The 18,367-nt window shown below is 50.9% G+C and overlaps 2 protein-coding genes across 2 annotated transcripts in view; one reads left to right on the forward strand and one right to left on the reverse strand.

Annotated features, from left to right (window-relative positions):
• The first annotated feature begins 488 nt into the window (after positions 1–488).
• Positions 489–17,326, forward strand: CHRNA3 (cholinergic receptor nicotinic alpha 3 subunit). Its single transcript, XM_027068328.2, has 6 exons — positions 489–709; positions 2,111–2,250; positions 2,364–2,408; positions 3,514–3,623; positions 8,412–9,423; positions 15,172–17,326. Exons 1-6 carry the CDS (start codon positions 613–615, stop codon positions 15,298–15,300), a joined length of 1,533 nt encoding a protein of 510 aa, XP_026924129.2. The 5' UTR covers positions 489–612; the 3' UTR covers positions 15,301–17,326.
• Positions 16,788–18,367, reverse strand: part of CHRNA5 (cholinergic receptor nicotinic alpha 5 subunit) — a 48,983-nt gene continuing 47,403 nt past the window's right edge. The window contains exon 7 of the transcript XR_003423390.2: positions 16,788–18,128. The gene's annotated coding sequence lies outside the window, so the exon portion shown is untranslated. The remainder of the gene's footprint in view (positions 18,129–18,367) is intronic.

Genomic DNA, 18,367 nt, shown 5'->3' on the forward strand with positions numbered 1-18,367 from the left:
TGCAAGCCCCGCGCGCAGCGTAGACGCGGAGAAGAAGGCTCTGCAGGGAGCGGGGCGGGAGCGCAGGTGCCGCTCTGACGGCTCCATTTCGAAGCCTCATTTTTGTGTGTGTGTCTCTCTCCTTTCTCTTTACCGTTCGTCAAGGAACATTCCAAACGTATTCGAAAGCAGCGTGGCCTAAGAACCCGCAGGTGCTCCGCGTCGACCCTCCGCTATTACCAACTCAGGGCCGACACTGCTTCCGACGCCCCCTCCCCCTCCTAAACTACCGACGAAACACGAACCCCAGGATCGCACCCAATACACCTGGCGCTTACTGAACGGCGGCGTCGGAGCGCGGAGGCGTCGTTCGGAGGGCGTGTCCGCGCGCAGCTGCGGGAGGGGGTGGGGGCGCGACCCCGCGGGAGGCGGACCGAGCCCGCCCCCCGCGCGCGCGCGCGCGCCCCGCCTCCTCCGCGGAGCGCAGCCCGCGAGCCTCGGGCGCCCACGCCGGCGGGAGGGGCCAGGGCCGCGCCCCGCGCCCCGCGTCCGCGTCCGGCTCCGAGCGGGCGGGCTGCGCCGGGAGCCGCCGGGGAGTCCGCCTCCGCCGGGCCGCGCCCGCCCCCCGCGAGCATGGGCGCCCACCCGCGCGCTGCCGTGGTCGCGGGGCTCCCGCCGCCCCGAGCGCTGCCGCTGCCTCTGCTCCTGCTCCTGCTGCTATCGCCGCCAGGTACGGGCGCGGGGCCGGAGGGGCGAGGCTGCGGGGGGGACGGGAGGGAGGGCAGAGAAGGGGCGCAGGCCGGGCGGTGCGGGGTCGGGGAGGCCCGTCTCCCCTCCGGCCACCCCTCCCCGGGTCTTCTGGGTGCGAGCCGGGAGGGCCGTCGGTTCCGCTGTCTGCATCCCGCCCACCCCCTCGTCCTATGAATAGATGGCGAAACTGAGGCCGGAGAGGGCTGAAGACTGGGCGGTGTCACCGTCGGGAGAGGGGCGTCGCTTCGCGGCTGGGGGGCCGGCGCGCCCGCCTCTCCGCGCTCCCGGCGGCGCCTCCCGCCGGGTGTCGGGTCTCGGAGAGGGGCGCGTCCCGGACGAGCCTGCCCTGACCCTGCCGGAAGGCCTGCTGGCGGTCTGGGAGGGCGGCAGACACCGAGGGGCCCGGGATTTGGCTGCAAGGGGAGCCTGTCGGGAGAGCGCGGTTTCTGACCCCTGGACGCTGAGGACCCCACCACCGCTCACGCAGCTTCTGCCTGTGGCCTCTCCCGGGTGTGGGAGGGGGGAGCGGGCAAGACCCCATTTCAAGATTAACCCGACTTCCCTGAGGATTCCCCTCATCCCCCCCCCCCACCCGCCCCAGTTTATCCTCAGTTCTGTAACTGGGAAGGCACACAGCTGACTCACGTGGCCTGGGGTGTGGCTAATGAACAAAGGGGGTCCCCAAGGTTTCAGAGAGGTAAGGTCTTTGATCAGGCTGTAAAGACACACTCAGCAGGAACCACGGGTCTCAGTTCAAGATCATGGGAGCCATGTAGACACCCAGTTTCTCAGAGTGTTGGTGGCCAAACGTCCATGGGGTCCCAGGCAGATGAAGGAGAGCCCCAGACCTGGGCTGCAGAACATCTGGCCCTGGGTGACCCTGGGCGGCCCTGGCGCGCAGAGTGGACTGGCCATCTCTCCATCATGGAGGTAGCAAGTGGCCGGGCCTAAGCTGGCTGTGTTTGCATCCCACCATGCCCGTAATGACGTTGAAGGTAAGGGTGGTGCTTGAGCTCTTACGGGGTGCTAGCACTGAGAACTTCACTTAGAACAACCCTGTGAGGTGGATGCGTTTTTCTAGGCAAAGACAGTGAGGCTCAGAGAGGTTAAACCCCTTGCCTGAGCTCACACAGCTTTCAAGTAGTTTGGCAGGATTTGCACCAGATCTTTCCAAATTCCAGCCCAGGCTTGTGACCACAGTTTCTCCCTGGAGGAGTGTGACCTCATGTGTCTTTTGGCCTCAGTTTCCCAGCCCGTAACTTGAGGGAGTGGGGCTCATCTGGGAGTCCGGAGCTCCACAGAGTACCCCCAGCACGTGGTAAGGAGGCTATAGGTGGGTGGTGTCCCTGGTGAGGGGAAAAGTGACCATTACTTCCTGCAGTGGCCATCACCTCCGAGGCTGAGCACCGTCTGTTTGAGAGGCTGTTCGAAGATTACAACGAGATCATCCGACCTGTAGCCAATGTGTCTGACCCCGTCATCATCCAGTTTGAGGTGTCCATGTCTCAGCTGGTGAAGGTGGTGAGTGCTGGCACCGCAGGCCATGGCCATGGGGTGCGGGGCTTCTGGAAGAGGCTTCCCCAGAACCAGCCTCCTGTTTGAATTCACTGTGCACTTTTTATCTCTCCTTCTAGGACGAAGTAAACCAGATCATGGAGACCAACCTGTGGCTCAAACAAGTAAGTGAGCGGACCCTGGGCGCTGCTGCCCCCTGGTGGTGTCTTTTGTATTTGCTGTGCGGGACCCACAAAGAGCCTAAACAGCCAGCTTCACTCTGGTGAACCCAGATTGGGGTGACTGGCTAGTGTGTCTCTTCCTGGGCTTGGAGTCACATGCACTACTCCACGCTCCCCCTGGAAGTCAGCCCCTCAAGTCACAGATGACAGATCGCAGGTTGGAAGGAGAGACCTCCTCAGCAACACAGCAAACTAGGACAGACCTGGGCCTGGAGCGCAGCCCCTGACTTTGGGCTGGTGCCTGAGGCCACCTCCTTCCCTTCTTGCCAAAAATTTGCCCTTCAGTTCAAATCAGATGCTGTTGCTTTCTTTGGTAGAGTGGGAGCAGAGGCTCTGGATTTTCCTGTTCAGATTGAGGCCAAAGAAACAGGCTTCCACATGCCCCCCCCCCACCCCCCGACCCAGGGAGACTTTGCCCAGATCTAGGCAGATACCTCTCTGGACCAGTGTGACCCTTCGCCAGCCTACACAGCCTTTCCACACCCAGAAGGCTGGAAAGCCAGGAGGGCACAGTGCCCATTCAGCACTCTGTCCACAGGCTCACCTGTCTCTCCTCCCATCTCCCAGCCTCTATTCCCACACACTTCTCAGGCCCCGGTGGGACCATGGCTCCTTCCCCAGAACCCTTCAGACACCAGCCCCGCTTAACCTGGAGGTGGAAGAGGGCTGTGTCATTAGCACCCTGCTCCTGCCAGTGGGGAACACGTCTGAAAAAGCTCCCAGAGAGCTGTTTCAGGGACGTAAATGGCAGGTGCTTACAGCATGCACCTGGCCAGCACCAGCACTGACTGGAGGAAGCACTAGTGACCCTCACTGGTTGGTGAGGGGCTGCGCTTGCCCAGCCACAGAGGCAGTGTCTCCGGGTAGCCGGGAAGCAGCTTGCACACCCAGCCCAGTGCCATCCCCCCCACAGGCGCCCACGTGAGAAGTGGGGCTCCTGGGGTCTGCAGCGTGGAGGTGGGGGCTTCCCCAGAACAGCTGGTTTCCAGGAAGGGGACCGTGCTGTCCTTCCACTGCCGCCTCCTCTCTCCCTGCCTGCTCCCCACAGATTTGGAATGACTACAAACTGAAGTGGGACCCCTCTGAGTATGATGGGGCGGAGTTCATGCGTGTCCCTGCACAGAAGATCTGGAAGCCGGACATTGTGCTGTATAACAAGTAAGGGACTGCCTGGCCTTCCTGGGACCTTTCCCAAGAGGGCTTCATTGAGATGTTAATTCCACAGGTGTTTACTGAGCACCTGCTATGGGCCAGATGCCCGAGAGAGCCACCCTGACTCCAGGACTTTACCACACACCAGGGGACAGGCATGAACTGTGATATCCAAATGTGCAGTAACAGACCGGATAGGGGGGTGGGGGGAGGAAGGGCGGTCTGCTGCCAGGGCCCTCACTGGCACTTGCCCTTCCCTGTAGGTCAGGACCACGGACCACTTGGTTCCTCTGCCCTCGGTGACTGAGCCCACAGTTTCAGGAAGCCTCTCCGCTGTATCTCACAGGGTCTTCCTCTGCCAGGCTCAGCTGCCCATCATGGCACCTCCTAAACTGGCCTCTTTCCACATTTAAGCGTTGTTATTCAGCAAACATAAAATTTAATGGATGTTTTACAGTATGTACTAGTTTGTTCTCTGGGTATTGAAAAACATCATTTTTATACCTGTGCTTTATCTCTAAGGTTATGTTTTAACCATTAAGCATTTATCAGCAGAGCACTTCCTATAGAACTAATCTGATTTTAACGATTGAAAGCATTTCCGTGTTTAGGTTTTTATGCCATATTAGTACAAACTCATATGCTTTAACTATTAGGACTGCAGAAGCTATGTTTTTGGCTGAGTCCCACTTTCTGGTCACTGACTGAAAGAAGGGTCTTTAGCCACTCCACAGATGGGCCGTGTTTTATTTATTGGCTTTCCGAGGAAATACATCATTCATAAATGTTTCTTTCAGACAACTTGTATTTGTAAATTTAGTCCTCACAGAACTGGGACAAGGTAAACTCAAGTGGTTTGCAAAACATGAGCAGTCTTACCAGTCTTCTGATCCACAGGCTCTTAGGGAACTGGGCAGAGTGTTGAGAATTTTAGCTAAGCTAGAATTAAGAAAATGTGCAAAAATTTTAATGTCATGATTTGAATTTTTTTTTTCAGCGTTTATTTATTTTTGAGACAGAGAGAGACAGAACATGAACAGGGGAGGGGCAGAGAGAGAGGGAGACACAGAATCAGAAGCAGGCCCCAGGCTCTGAGCCATCAGCCCAGAGCCCGACGCGGGGCTCGAACTCACAGACCGCGAGATCGTGACCTGAGCTGAAGTCGGATGCCTAACCGACTGAGCCACCCAGGCGCCCCGTGTCATGATTTGAATTTTATAGCTGTTTTCTAGCCGGCAATCTTGAGTGAACAGCTGGAGGACTTTAGGCTGTGAGTTTAATGGTGCTGCGTCACAGTGAAATGATTCAAATTGAGTGTGGTGAGGAGCAAATATCATAAGGAATTTCCTTTGAGTCTGAAACTGAAGATAGGTTGTAAAGAAAGTCACCCAACCCCTCCAAGTTAGAAGTCGTTTCTCGGGACTGATCCTCCGTTGAGAGTCTCTTCATGTTGACAGGAGAAACACCTTTTACGTCCTCGTGCCAAAGCTTCCCCTATGGTTTGTTTTCTCAGGTTCATTCTCTACCAGGATCCTCAGAAAGTGCTCATGGGCACAAGATGCCTTATGTTCTTACATGTTTATAATTCACTGCAGCCTTTTTAGAGAATATGTTCAGGTTACTTAGCTGGATAGAGAAACTCCTTGGCTGAAATCTTCCTTCGTGAAAATCTTCGAAAAATGCCGACTGCTCCAGCATGAAGTGTCGCTGTCAAAATCTGATGCCAGTCAAATTGGGTGGCATTGGAAGACAAGGGGGACTCTGCCTATCAGCATGTGGGGACCACAAAGTGAACCAGCTCTGTCCTGGGCGAACCGGGAGGTACAGTCCTGGCAGGGGGTGTTCTTTCAGCTCAGGCACCCACAGGCTTCTTCCTTCATCTGGAGAGTCAGCTGTTTGACTCTGTGCCACAGATGTGACACGTCTTTACTCCAGGAAAGCTGGTTTCAAGTTCTGGGTCTTAGGATTTGTTCTTTTGCTTTGGCTTTTCTCTCCAGGAACTCCATCTTCGTGTACGTCAGAACTTCACCTACATTCTCTGTTCTTCTTGCTCAAGTTCTTGTTTCTGTTTGATGTAAAACTTGCCCTCTCTCTCTCTGGTTTCACTCCTGTGACTGTGCTTTCTCTGGCACCTTGTTTCTTTTAGCCGTTGCTTCTAAGATGGTTTTTGACTCTTTCCTAAGGTATCGGCTCTTGATACACCTGCTGTTGTCTGGCCAAGTTATTTAACATTTTCTGATTATGCTGCTCCTTCATGGCTTCCAGAGATCACTTAGCACTTCTTAATCTGTAATCCCAGGTAGGTTGTCACTGTCACCTGTTCTGGGCCTGTCCTGTTGGGGGTATGGCTTCTCTGCTTGTGATTCAGATATTCATCTTCACCCATTTCTTACAATACAATAATCCTTTTCCACTGCTCTTGTTGAAATTGGTGGCCTTTGCTAAACGTTTAGGACAGGCTCCCAGAGGGAACAGGGTGGGTGGGGGTCTCTTTTCATCAGCTTGAGGTCCCCTGGGAAGGCAGGCTTCTGGGCCTGAGCCCAGCCGCTGCTGGATGCCTGCTTCTCCAGCTTGTAACCCATATTTCTCTTCTCAGCCTGTTTCTGACCTGGTTTAACTTGGGTCCTACCCTAAGCAGCGTTTTTCTGGGCGGGTCTCAGTCCTTCCAGAAGGGAGTCTGGGCGGGGGCGGGGGGAGCCCTCGAGCCCACACCAGCCCCCGAAGGCCTTCCCTGCAGACCACCAGTGGGCCCCACCACCTTTTTGGTTCCCTCCCCGAAACTGGAAGCTGTAAGGCCTGTGTTTCACTGTTCCCCTTGCTGAGGAGTCAACGCAGACTGAGGTCCTCTTTTCTGAGGGACGGATGCTTCTTGGTGGCTTCTGTGCCTGGGGCTCTTTCCCTGGCGGCCACCACCTCCAGCTGATCCTGCATGGTCCAGGCAGGCTGCCCTGGGGTTGCTCACTGGACCCCACCCGCTCGTGGGAAGCTGCATGTAACCTGACTGTGATGACATGGTCACAGGCTTTTCTTTGCTGGGAACTTGGAGAATGTTCACACCAGTCACCACCCTTGCCTCCCCCGAAGCTCAGTCTCCCTTAGAACGAGCCCTCAGCCGGTTGTGTGCACCCTCCTGGGCGTCTCTTTTTTGACAGCCTCGCACATGGGCTCCTGGACCCCTCCCACCCCCGCTGGCTCTTACTGCCGACCATCCCCTGAACACCCCAAGGGCAAGACCATGGGTTTTCTGGTCATTCTTTTTAGTCCACGAGACCCACCAGGTGCCCTGTCTGTGGCTGAGGCTGTGCCGCACCCCAGGGCCCAGCGGGGTCTTGGCCTTGCCCGTCTGCCAGTGGCAGAGAGCAGAGGCCCTGCGCTCTGACCTTTTGATCCCTGGTCAGTAAAGCGAGGGGCTGGACTAAGGCAGGTGCCGGCGTGGGGCTCCTGTGAAGGACTGGGTCAGTGTTTTACATCTGTGGGCCGGCCTCTGCCTCTGAAAGCAGCCTCCCTGTAAATGTCGTCACAGAAGGGGCAGGCCTGCAGGCCGCACTAAGAGGTCCCCTTCTGTCCTGACGTTTTGTTGACCCAGGACACTGTCTTCCAAGGCAGTGAGGGCTGTGTGGGCCCTCCCTGCACCCCTCCCCTTACCATGTGAGGACGGAGGGCACAGCAGGACTGTTGTGAGGACCGAACACGAACAAAGCCAGCAGGGCCCCTCTGGACAAACCGGCCGACCAGACAAGAGGGAGGCGGCAGCCTGGGGTCTTAACTGGTAGCAACTGCCCTGCTCCACGGAGGCACAGGAAGGGGAGGGCCAGACAGCAGATGGAGGACATGGGCAGGACACGTCCCAGCCTGTCTCCACGTGTTACTAAATCACGGCAGGAACACACGGAGATCCCTGCATGTTTGGGTCTGTCACGTGCGTCAGCTCTTCAGGCAGATGGGTGGTGGCTCCTTCTAAAGGGTCTGAACTCTATGCCGCCAGCAGAGCTGACCCAGGGACATGTGTGGAGCCTGCCCCGGGCAAGGCCACCACTTGAGGGCCGGCTGCTCTCTCAGATGCAGGACTTGGTACATCGGTCTCTGCATAAAAGGAGAGTGCGGGTATTGCAGGGAGACGAGACATGGGGAGAAACCACGGAAAGATCAGGAAACTGAAGGCACGGGAGCCCGTTGTGCTGGATTTGAAAGACAAGGCATCAGAAAACATGATTGTTCAACCCAAGGCGGGGGGGGGGGGGGGGGGGGGGTGTGGGGAACACAGGGTCACAGTTCAGGTCTGGTGGGAGCCCATCTGCCAGGGCTCAGTATGGTGGGAGTGGGCTCCCCACAGCTGGGCCTCACACACATGTGTGCACGTACACAGGAGGTGCCCACGTGGAGACTGAACGAGGCTTTAACGGGATCCAAACCTCAGCAGCAGGAGGGCCAGATATCCCCAAAGGTTTCCTGCCTCGAGGACAACATCCATCTCATTTCTTTAAAGGGGGAAAAATCCCTTTCTGGCATTTGAGACGGTCTGTCGATATCAAGGCCAAGTTATATTGAAAACAAACCAGTGACATGCCAGGGGTGGGGGAAGCATGTCAGATTGTTGTAGGAATGGAGCCTCGGGCCTCAGTGTCCCCGTCGGTCAGTGGGGAGGTAAACCGGGTGACCGTGCATGGCACATGGGGCTCTCCCGTTCTGTGGTTTTATAAGCCACCACTTGCTGCCTACTGCGGGTGGTGTGAGAAGCTGGCCCGGGCAACCACGTGGTAACGACTGTGTGTCATTTGCCACCTGTCTCTGCAGTGCTGTTGGGGACTTCCAGGTGGACGACAAGACCAAAGCTTTACTCAAGTACACAGGGGAGGTGACTTGGATGCCCCCCGCCATCTTTAAGAGCTCGTGCAAAATCGACGTGACCTACTTTCCATTTGATTACCAGAACTGCACCATGAAGTTCGGCTCCTGGTCCTATGACAAGGCAAAAATCGACCTGGTCTTGATCGGTTCATCCATGAACCTCAAGGAGTACTGGGAGAGCGGCGAGTGGGCAGTCATCAAAGCCCCAGGCTACAAGCACGACATCAAGTACAACTGCTGTGAGGAGATCTACCCCGACATCACGTACTCGCTCTACATCCGACGCCTGCCCCTCTTCTACACCATCAACCTCATCATCCCCTGCCTGCTCATCTCCTTCCTGACCGTGCTGGTCTTCTACCTGCCTTCCGACTGCGGCGAGAAGGTGACCCTCTGCATCTCGGTCCTCCTCTCGCTGACCGTGTTTCTCCTGGTCATCACCGAGACAATCCCTTCCACCTCGCTGGTGATTCCCCTCATTGGCGAGTACCTCCTGTTCACCATGATTTTCGTGACCCTGTCCATCGTCATCACCGTCTTCGTGCTCAACGTGCACTACAGAACCCCGACCACGCACACCATGCCCGCATGGGTGAAGACCGTTTTTCTGCACGTGCTTCCCAGGGTCATGTTCATGACCAGGCCCGCGAGCAGCGAAGGCCACACCCAGAAGCCAAGGCCCTCCTACAGTGCTGAGCTCTCAAATCTGAACTGCTTCAGCCGCCCGGAGTCCAGAGGCTGCAAGGAAGGCTGTCCCTGCCAGGACGGGATGTGTGGCCACTGCCACCACCGCAGAATAAAAATCTCAAACTTCAGTGCCAACCTCCCGAGAAGCTCCAGTTCTGAGTCTGTCAACGCTGTGCTGTCCCTATCTGCTCTGTCACCGGAAATCAAAGACGCCATCCAGAGTGTCAAGTATATTGCCGAAAATATGAAAGCACAAAATGAAGCCAAAGAGGTAAGGATGTGTTATTACATCAGTCGTTTGTTCATTCGACAAACATCTGAGGTGGGTCAGGAGTCAGCAGCCTGTGCTTGGACCGGCCCCTCCATTTACCAGGTAGGGGTCCCTGGACGTGTGCCTCACTTACCGGAGCCAGTCCCCTCGTGCGCACAGTGGAACGACAGAGCCTGTCGGTGTGCCCTGGCGTTGGCCCCTGAGCTGCCAGCCATCTGGGCCATCAGGACAGTGCCAACACACTTGGTCAGGAGATGAGCTGGAAAAGGGCACGAGACCAGCCGGTTTGACAGCTTTTACTTTCCGATTGTGTTTTTTCCCTTACTGAGGTATAAAGTGTATGCCTGTTAAGTGTACACGTCTTCACATTAGGTGTTCTCCCATGTAACCCTGAGTGCAGTAAGCACATGGGATGTGTCCCGTGCTCCTTCCCAGGCAGCAGCCCCTCCCCCTTGCTAACCACTGATCTGACTTCCTCGATTGGTTAGTTTTACCTCTTCTTGAACCTCATGTAGATGGAACTCCATAGTATAGACCCTTTCACATCTGACCTCTTTCATTCAACAAAATGCCTTGAGGCTTATCATCTTCGTGGTTTTTTAGGGTGGATAGTATTCTACGCTAGGGCTGCGCCACCTTCTGTTTGTTTATTCTACAGTTGTTGGACATGGGCTGTTTCTAGTTTGGGGCTATCGTGAGGAAAGCTTCCATAAATATTCTTACACGTCTTTTGGTGAACACGTATACTCATTTCCCCTGAATGTACACCTAGGGGTGGGATTGCTGGATCACTGGAGAGATGTATTTTTAACTTCAGTGGCTACTGTAAGGTTTCCGAAGTGTCTGATGCGTTGATACCCCACCCTGGGCAACGTTTGAGAGTCCACTTGCCGCACATCCTCACCCACATGTGTGAAGTGGTACCTCATCGCTGTTTAATTAGCTTTTCCCTGTTGAGTAACGATTAGGAATCTTCTTCCTATGCTTACTGGCCATTTGTACATCTTCTTTTGTGAATTATCTAGTCAAACTCTTTTGCTCATTTATTTTAATTGGGTGAACTTAGATTTCCTCCAAAGATCTCATGCTAGAATTAATGTCAAGTATTAGGAATAGAGAAGTTTTACACTTAATAATATCAAATGTCTGGCTGCTCCCTGACCCTGTTTACTCCCAAGTTTATCAGAATCAGATCTGATAATTTTATGAGAAGTTTTGCTTTAAAATTAATTGGCTCTGCCTTAAGCTGCTTATTAGCAAAGAGCTAATTAACTGATCATTTCAGCTCCTCACACACTGTAGGTGATTACCGTTGACAGGGAATGACTGGGGCCTCTTTTATTATACCCTGAATGGCACATGAAAGTGAAGGAAACAGGAGGGAGAGAGCAACAGCTGTCTGTCCATGCACCCAACCCACCGGCACAGTTGTGAGCCCACCATGTGACTCTACAAAGGCAGAGCCTCCTACTGAGCCTGTAATTTAGCCAACAAGTCAGGCACACCTTTAACTTCAGCTGAAGCAACCGTTGGAGCATAAGTAAATGATCCGTGAACATCTCTCGTTTGTGTAACACTGACAACGTTTGCACGTGCTCTCTACCCCTTTCTTTATCCATCTTGAAAAGAATCATTTCAGGTAGCAAAAATTTAATAAAGATTGAGATCTAAATACTGAAGACTCCATCAAGTTATTAGAAATTAACTCTATTTCAAAAATTACTTACTAGGCACCTGACAAAGTGTTAGTTTCACGAGGGTCTAAGACCTATTGTACAAAAGGACATTTTAAAGATTGTTACTAAAAGGGAAGTCACAACCAAAGTGACAAGAAGATACATTAGTGGCAAACTGTGGCAAGTGGTTCATCTCAAGTGGCAACCACTGCTCATCTCTGGTCATCTGTCACCACAGGGGACTTGGGCCCAGTCATAGCTCTCCCATTTTTCCAGAAATAGAAATTGGCCCACAGGCCAGCAGAGCACAACCTGTCCATGCTGAGAAGACTCGAGCTGTCGGAAGAAGGTCTTCTTTGCCTGTGTTGTGTGACTGCCACGCCACCAACACGGTTTTCCAGAGAGGCTTTACCTTCCTAGGTCTACAGCTCAGCATGGCTGGTTCGCACTGTGCGTGGCCCCCAGGGACCTCACTTAAGGGCTGCTTTCCCAGGCCGCCTCCTGAGGGTGTGGGGAGCCTGTGTGTGACTACCATGGCCCTCCCGGCAGGGGAACACCATGGTGGCTGCCTGCCTTGGCTGTTCCCTTCTCCAGCTGTTTGTGTGGGTCACTGCTTGCTCACGTTTGGCCGTATTAGTAAGAAGTTTAATTACTGTTAATACACAAACTTGGGGTCGCACGGAAGCGCTCTTTGTTGGCGGTATGTCTTTCACCCTGGGGTTGGCTCCACCATGCGAGCAGTTCTCTCAGTCTTGGAGGTGTGCCCAGGCCAGAGCCACGGTCTTCTGAGCTGACATTCTGAGATAGCTGGCTTCCTGTTGGGCTGAGACACACATGCATAGACACACACAGATACGTCTCTGCGTGTATAGATCTGTATATAGGTGTGCACGTGTATCTCTACGCGCATATTTTCATTCCTTCCAGAGTCTGACTTTTGATCAGCGATTTGGGAGTTTCCATTTGTTGTAACTACTGTTTGATCAAGGCTAAATTTCTGTCATCTTATTGCATGTTTCCCGACTTATTTTTCTTCTTTGCCTCACTTCGTCCTGAGCACTGGGGAAGTCTGAATTGTTTCTGCTGGCTGGAAAGCCATGTGTTCCGTTTCTGTTCTGGAAGCTGTGCCTCAGTGACTTAGACCCACATGTGAGCTCTTCCAGATCCGTCTCCTCACTCCTTTGCATCTTGCCCCTGACCCCACTGTCCTCCCCTCTGGTCTTCCTTACTGCCCGGCCACACTGGATATGACCAGAGCTTCAGTTGTGGATTTGGGGGAATACAGCTTTGGGTTTTGCCAACCCTTTCTCTAGTCTGTATCATTTTTTTTTTTACGTCATCTTCACTAAACCACTGACTTACCCCCCTGCCCTCCTGGCTTTCTCTCCACACTGACCCACCTTGATCCCAAGTGTTCATGGTTAAACCTTCTGAGGCCTGTAGGCTTAAAAGTGTAAAAACTCATTTTTAAGGCAGTTTAGCTGGATACAAAATTCTAGAAGTTTTTTCTTAAATACTTAAACCCTCCTCCGTTGCCTTTTTGCTTCAGTATCACTAATGAAGTTTTAAGTTAATCTGAATGCTGTTTCTTTGCGATGAATCGATTCTATCTAGAAGCTACTGGAATTTGTAGAGAAATCCAGTGACCTCAAACACAGTGTGTTGGTGTGGATCTCTCCTAAACTGTTCGGCATCCTTAGGAGCCATTTTATCCTGAGGTTTTTCATCTTTGGTTCAGAGGGAATCGAGGTTTCCTCCGTGAAGATTTCCCATCCCCATGTCTCTCCCTGAACTGCACACGTCTGCTTCCAGCCCCCCACCTCTTCCTTCCTGCCACCCTCACCCCTCCTCACGGGTTCCTTTCTGCCAGCTGTCCCCATCCTGAGTCTTTTCCTCCGCTTTTCTGTCACATTTTTACTTGGTTCTTCTGTGACATTGCTTCATGTTCCCTATGCTCTCTCTGATCTCTGGGGATATCCTCTGTAGTTTAAACCCTTAACCTGTCTGTTCTGTGAATTTCCTTCCAGATAGTTATGTTTGTGTTCTGAGGCCTATAAACTCACTTTTTCAGGGGCATCAGCCTTGCTGGATGGTATTTGGGGAGGCTCCACAAGGCAGGAGGCCCATGTAGCCAGACTAGACTAGGCCTCCCTTCAAAGGTGCTTCCTTCCCTCCAGGTGACCTTGTCCCTCAAGGGATGTCTCTCAGCCTCCCAGCTTTTCACCTCAGCCAGGCTGTCCTCACTCACACGTTACCTGCATCTCTGGGCTGGGACCAGGCAGGGAGCAAAGAGGCAGAGCCCTAGGGGTGAGAACAGCACAGCCCAAATCTCCCCCACCCCCGCCCTGTCCCTGAGGCCCTCCTCTGGCCCCCCTAGTGGAACCTGGCCGGTGCCACAGCCTCTAACATATGGGCTCCCCTTGCTTCTGGGACATCTCTAGGGCCGGGCGAGGAGAAGGAGCCAAGAGCTTGCACTAGTTCACCGTATTGCCTGACGCTTCTCTGTTATCATTAGTCCCAAAGTTTCCGGGCCCATATGATGCCTTCAGGACTTTCAGAGTTAGACACAAATTGTCACCCAGCTGTGTTTGTGCAGTACATTTGTGCTCATGTGGAAAACTCGAGTCCCGTCTGTGTTCACCAGGCAAAGCCGTGCAAATTGCTGTCAGAGGAAGATCTGTGGTTGGATGAGGGTCATCTTTTTTTTTTTTTTTTAATCAGTGTGACTATCGATAGGTACTATTCATTAAGGACTCTGTGTCAGAATATTATTTCACTTAATCCTCATCATAACCCTCTGAGGGGAGTACTGTTCTTATCTGCATTTCACAGATGGGGAAATTGAGGCAAAGAGAGGTCACATAACTTACCCAGGTTCTCAGACGCTGCGATGAAAATCAAAGTCTACCTGCTACAGCCTTAGGAGGGTTAGCTGGTAGGGGTGGGTGGGAACCACAGGTTCATTGTGTGTTTGAGGCACTTAGAAACCAGTCCTAGGAATCCACACAAAGTACTAGCGTTATAATTCTAATTTTAGCCAAATTCCTTAGTATCTTCAGGAGGACACATCTCCAGTTCATGGCAGTAAAAGAAAATCCTTGTCTCCCAGTCCCATTTCAGTGTACTTAATTAAATCACTAAATCACATGCTGCCTCTTTTTTATGTGATTATTTCTTCAAAATCAGTTGATTCATTGGTTCTCTCTTCCTCAATTCAATTACAGTTTCCTTGTCTTCCCAGTTGTCTAGGAGTGTAATTAACATACAATTCTCCTTCCTATTTCAAGCCTGAATTAGGGCTGTGTTATAGACAATTAGTCTTGCTCTTTCTACCGTCTTTTACTTTATTGTCAGCAATTATTTCTGATTTTCAGCCTGTCCTCTCACTGTTCAGAGTTCCACAATACTTTGGCCTTAGTGTTGAAGAAGATATTTGGTTAGCTGAGCAGGGCTAGGGGGCAGAGGGAGAGAGATGATGGCCTTGCCCTGCTTTACTTATTTCCTTTTGGAACAGATGTTAAATGGAAATTAGTATCTAACACTGGATAAGAACCAGCACTTTGAAGCAATAGTAAACGATGGTTGGATTGTATTAGTTACTCTAACAAAGTCCAGGAGTCCACAAGTCAAGTAACTGGTTTTCCTAACTTTATAAATTAGAATTCAGTTTAGAAAAAAATAGGTTATGTATACATGAAGACATTTCTGGTTGTTTCATTTTTTGTTTATTTTTAAGTAAGCTGTATGCCCAACTCAGGGCTTGAACTCACAGCCCTGAGATCAAGAGCTGTTACACCCTACCGCCTGAGCCAGCCAGGTGCCCCAAGAAATTTCTGATTCAAAACAGACCGAATGTGAATATTTTATACCTGCCTCTTGTAATGCATAAAGGGGGACTTGAGAACAGTGTTTCCTCAGACTCCATTAGGAAACAGGGCTTCTTGCAGAATGGCTTCTGCTGCCGCGACATATTTATTCGGTATTCAGTTCTGAAAATGTGTCCACTCTGCCCTTCCCTTCCTGCTTTACGTTTTCCTCTTTCACAATTTTTGTTTTTGTTTTTGTTTTCCAGATTCAAGATGATTGGAAGTATGTCGCCATGGTTATTGATCGAATTTTTCTGTGGGTTTTCATCCTGGTGTGCATTCTAGGGACAGCAGGATTGTTTCTGCAACCTTTGATGGCAAGGGATGACGCTTAAGCACCAAACTGTGTTTGCCAGAGGCTTCCTGGCATGCAGAGGGGGACTCGTTTGTTTTTATTGTGTAAAATACACTTGGCCATAAAATGTACCATCTTCACCGTGTTCAGGCCCACAGCTCGGTGGTGTTAAATAGTCATCGTTGTGCAGCCGCCACTGCCATCTCCAGGACTCTTCGTCTTGTAAGACCGCATCTCCGCACCCACTGAACACTAACTCCCTGTCCCCTCTCCCCCTGAAACCCACATTATACTGTTTTGACTACTTTAAGTACCTTATATAAGCAGAAGTGCACACTATTTGTCTTTCTGTGATCGGCCAGTTTCATTCAGCATCATGTCCTCGGGGCTCACCCATGTTGGAGCAGGCGTCAGAATCTCCTTTCTTTTTAAGGCTCAGCCGTGTTCCATTGCACGTCTATTCATGTTGCTTATCCGCTCGTCTGGCAGGGGACACTGGGGCGGCCCCCACGTTTTGGCTGTTACAGATACGTGTGCGTCCATGTTCACAGCAACATTATCTGTTTGAGACCCTGCTCTCGATTCATTAGGATCTATGCCCAGAGGCGGAATTGTTGGGTCCTGTAGTAATTCTATTTTCAACTGAGGAACAACCGTACTGTTTTCCAGGATGGCTGCACCAGTTTGCATTCCCACAGGGGCTCCAATTCTCCGCATCCTCATCAACATTTGTATTCTGTTTTTTTTTTATAATAGTCATCCTAACGGGTGTGAGGTGGTATCTCATTGTGGTTTTGATGTGCATTTATGTAACGATTAGTGATGCGAAGCATCTTCTCCTGTGCTTATTGGCCATTTGTGTGTCTCTTTGGAGAGGTGTCTGTTCAGGTCCTTTTCCACTTTTTTTTTTTTTTTTTTAAAGTTTATTTTAAAGAGCACAAGCAGGTGAGGGGCAGAGAGGGAGGAGACAGGATTTGAAGCCAGCTCTGCGCGGACAGCAGAGAGCTCAATGCGGGGCTCAAACTCACAAGCCAAGCTATTGAGATCACGACCTGAGCTGAAGTCAGACGCTCAACTGACTGAACCACCCAGGCGCCCTTTCTTTTCCACTTCTCAATTGGGTTGATTGTGGTTTTTAGTTAAGTTTTAGGAGTTCTCTAGATGTTCCAGATATTAATCTCCTATCAGAAACAAGATTTGCAAATATTTTCTCCCACTCTCTGGGGTGCCTTTTCACTCTGTTGCTAGTGTCTTCTGATGCACAAAATTTTTAACTTTTCATTAAGTCCAGTTTATCAACTTTTTGTTAGCTGTGTTCCTCTGTGTCATATCCGAGAAATCACTACCAAATCCAGTCTTGTAAAGAATCTGTCCTGTTTTCTTCCAGGAGTTTTACTGCTTAACTCTTACATTTAGGCTCTTTCTCACACTTTCTATCATCAAGCTACTGGCACTGTTTTTAGCATTTCAAGGTTTACTTATTTATCCAGTTGTCTTGGTTTTTATCAAAAGAGATTCGTGCAAGAAAAAAGTCAAGGGTATTTATTATAGATAACTGAACATTTAACCAGCCTTTTTGGTAAGGTAGAGAAACATCAAAATATAGTTCTGCAGTGTAAAGTAATATACGCTACTAAAGAATATGTAAATATGGGCTAAATATGAAAACGGTTTCCCCTTTGTGCTGGTTGAGGCATAATTGGACAGGAAAACTTGCTGCTCACAAATGTGGAAATCCATCTGGTTCAGTATCACAACAGATTTCCCAAGGGTTTTCTTACTTGGCCTGTGATCTCCTTGAAGTTTTGTACCATTTCAGCAATGCCCTACCTACTACCATTTCCTCCCATGTTCACTCCTTGTCCCACTCCTTGTTCATCGTTGGTTTCCAAGAGTCTGAGGGCCGTGCCTCCTTCACAGAACGCCTCAGCCTTTATCTCGCATCATCCTAAGGAACTATGCTATGAAAAGGTATGCCCAGTCACACATCCATTGCTAGTAAACCGTTGGAGCAGCATTTCTCAACCTTGGCACTATTGGCATTTGTGGCCAGATAACTCTGTGCTGGAGAGACATTGTAGGATTTTTAGCCTCCATCTGGCCTCTACCCACTAGGTGCCAAGAACATACCCCCGGGTCCCTTGCCAGTTATAACAACCAAAAATGTCTCCAAAAATTAAGTGGTCCCTCAAGCACAAAACTGTGCCCGATTGAGAACCACTGCTGTAGACAGATTATTAAGAAGACAGTATTCCAGTATGGAGTACTGCAGTCCTGAATCTGAATAGGTAGGAGATGAGGGTTTGCAGAGACCATTTTAATCTTCTCACTAGTCATTTTGATGTTTTGGCTTTGCGAAAATAAAACTGACAAAATCGCAGCCAACTGTGACTCATGTTTTGGTAAGTCAAAGGAAGATTTCTACAAAATTTACTCACCTATAGAAATTTTATGTAACAGTAACAGAGGTAGAAGAAGAATCAGGGATATATACGTGCTAAGAGATCTAACAGGCATTTAAACTCATCAGACCAGACTTTCACTCATTAAATGACATTAAACATGTACCTACAATAAAATACAAATGAGACAGGATCCCCTCTGCCTTCCAAAGAGTGTCGACCTGACCTTAGATGGGTTACTTACTATAAATAAGGCATTTGTTCTCTCAAGGGCTAAGAGTTCCAGATAAAATGCAGAGCTTCAACAGTGTTTTATTCCTGATCGTAGCTGAATCAGGGCATTCAGAGATGGAATCTCACTTGTTTACCTGTGACGCGTGCCACTACAGTCCTGAATGAGCAGTAATCGGTGAGACTGCACCACACCTAGAGGCCCTGCAACTCTATGGCTCCAGTACTGTGACTGCTGGAAAGAAGGAGATGAAACTGTACGTGACAGCCATGTGACAATGAGCTTCCACCTAATTAGAAACCATCTTTAATCTTGGAAGATGGTTTTTCACAGTATGATTTGGTGGCATCCATGGACGTGTTTTTAAAATGGGATTCACTTAATTGTAGAGGACGCCTTCTAAGATGAAGGGTACAGAAACGCTACGGTTTATATAGAAGATGGTTAATTGTGGAAAATGTGGATAAGGGGGT

This window comes from Acinonyx jubatus, chromosome B3, assembly GCF_027475565.1.
Source record: "Acinonyx jubatus isolate Ajub_Pintada_27869175 chromosome B3, VMU_Ajub_asm_v1.0, whole genome shotgun sequence".
NCBI lineage: Eukaryota > Metazoa > Chordata > Mammalia > Carnivora > Felidae > Acinonyx > Acinonyx jubatus.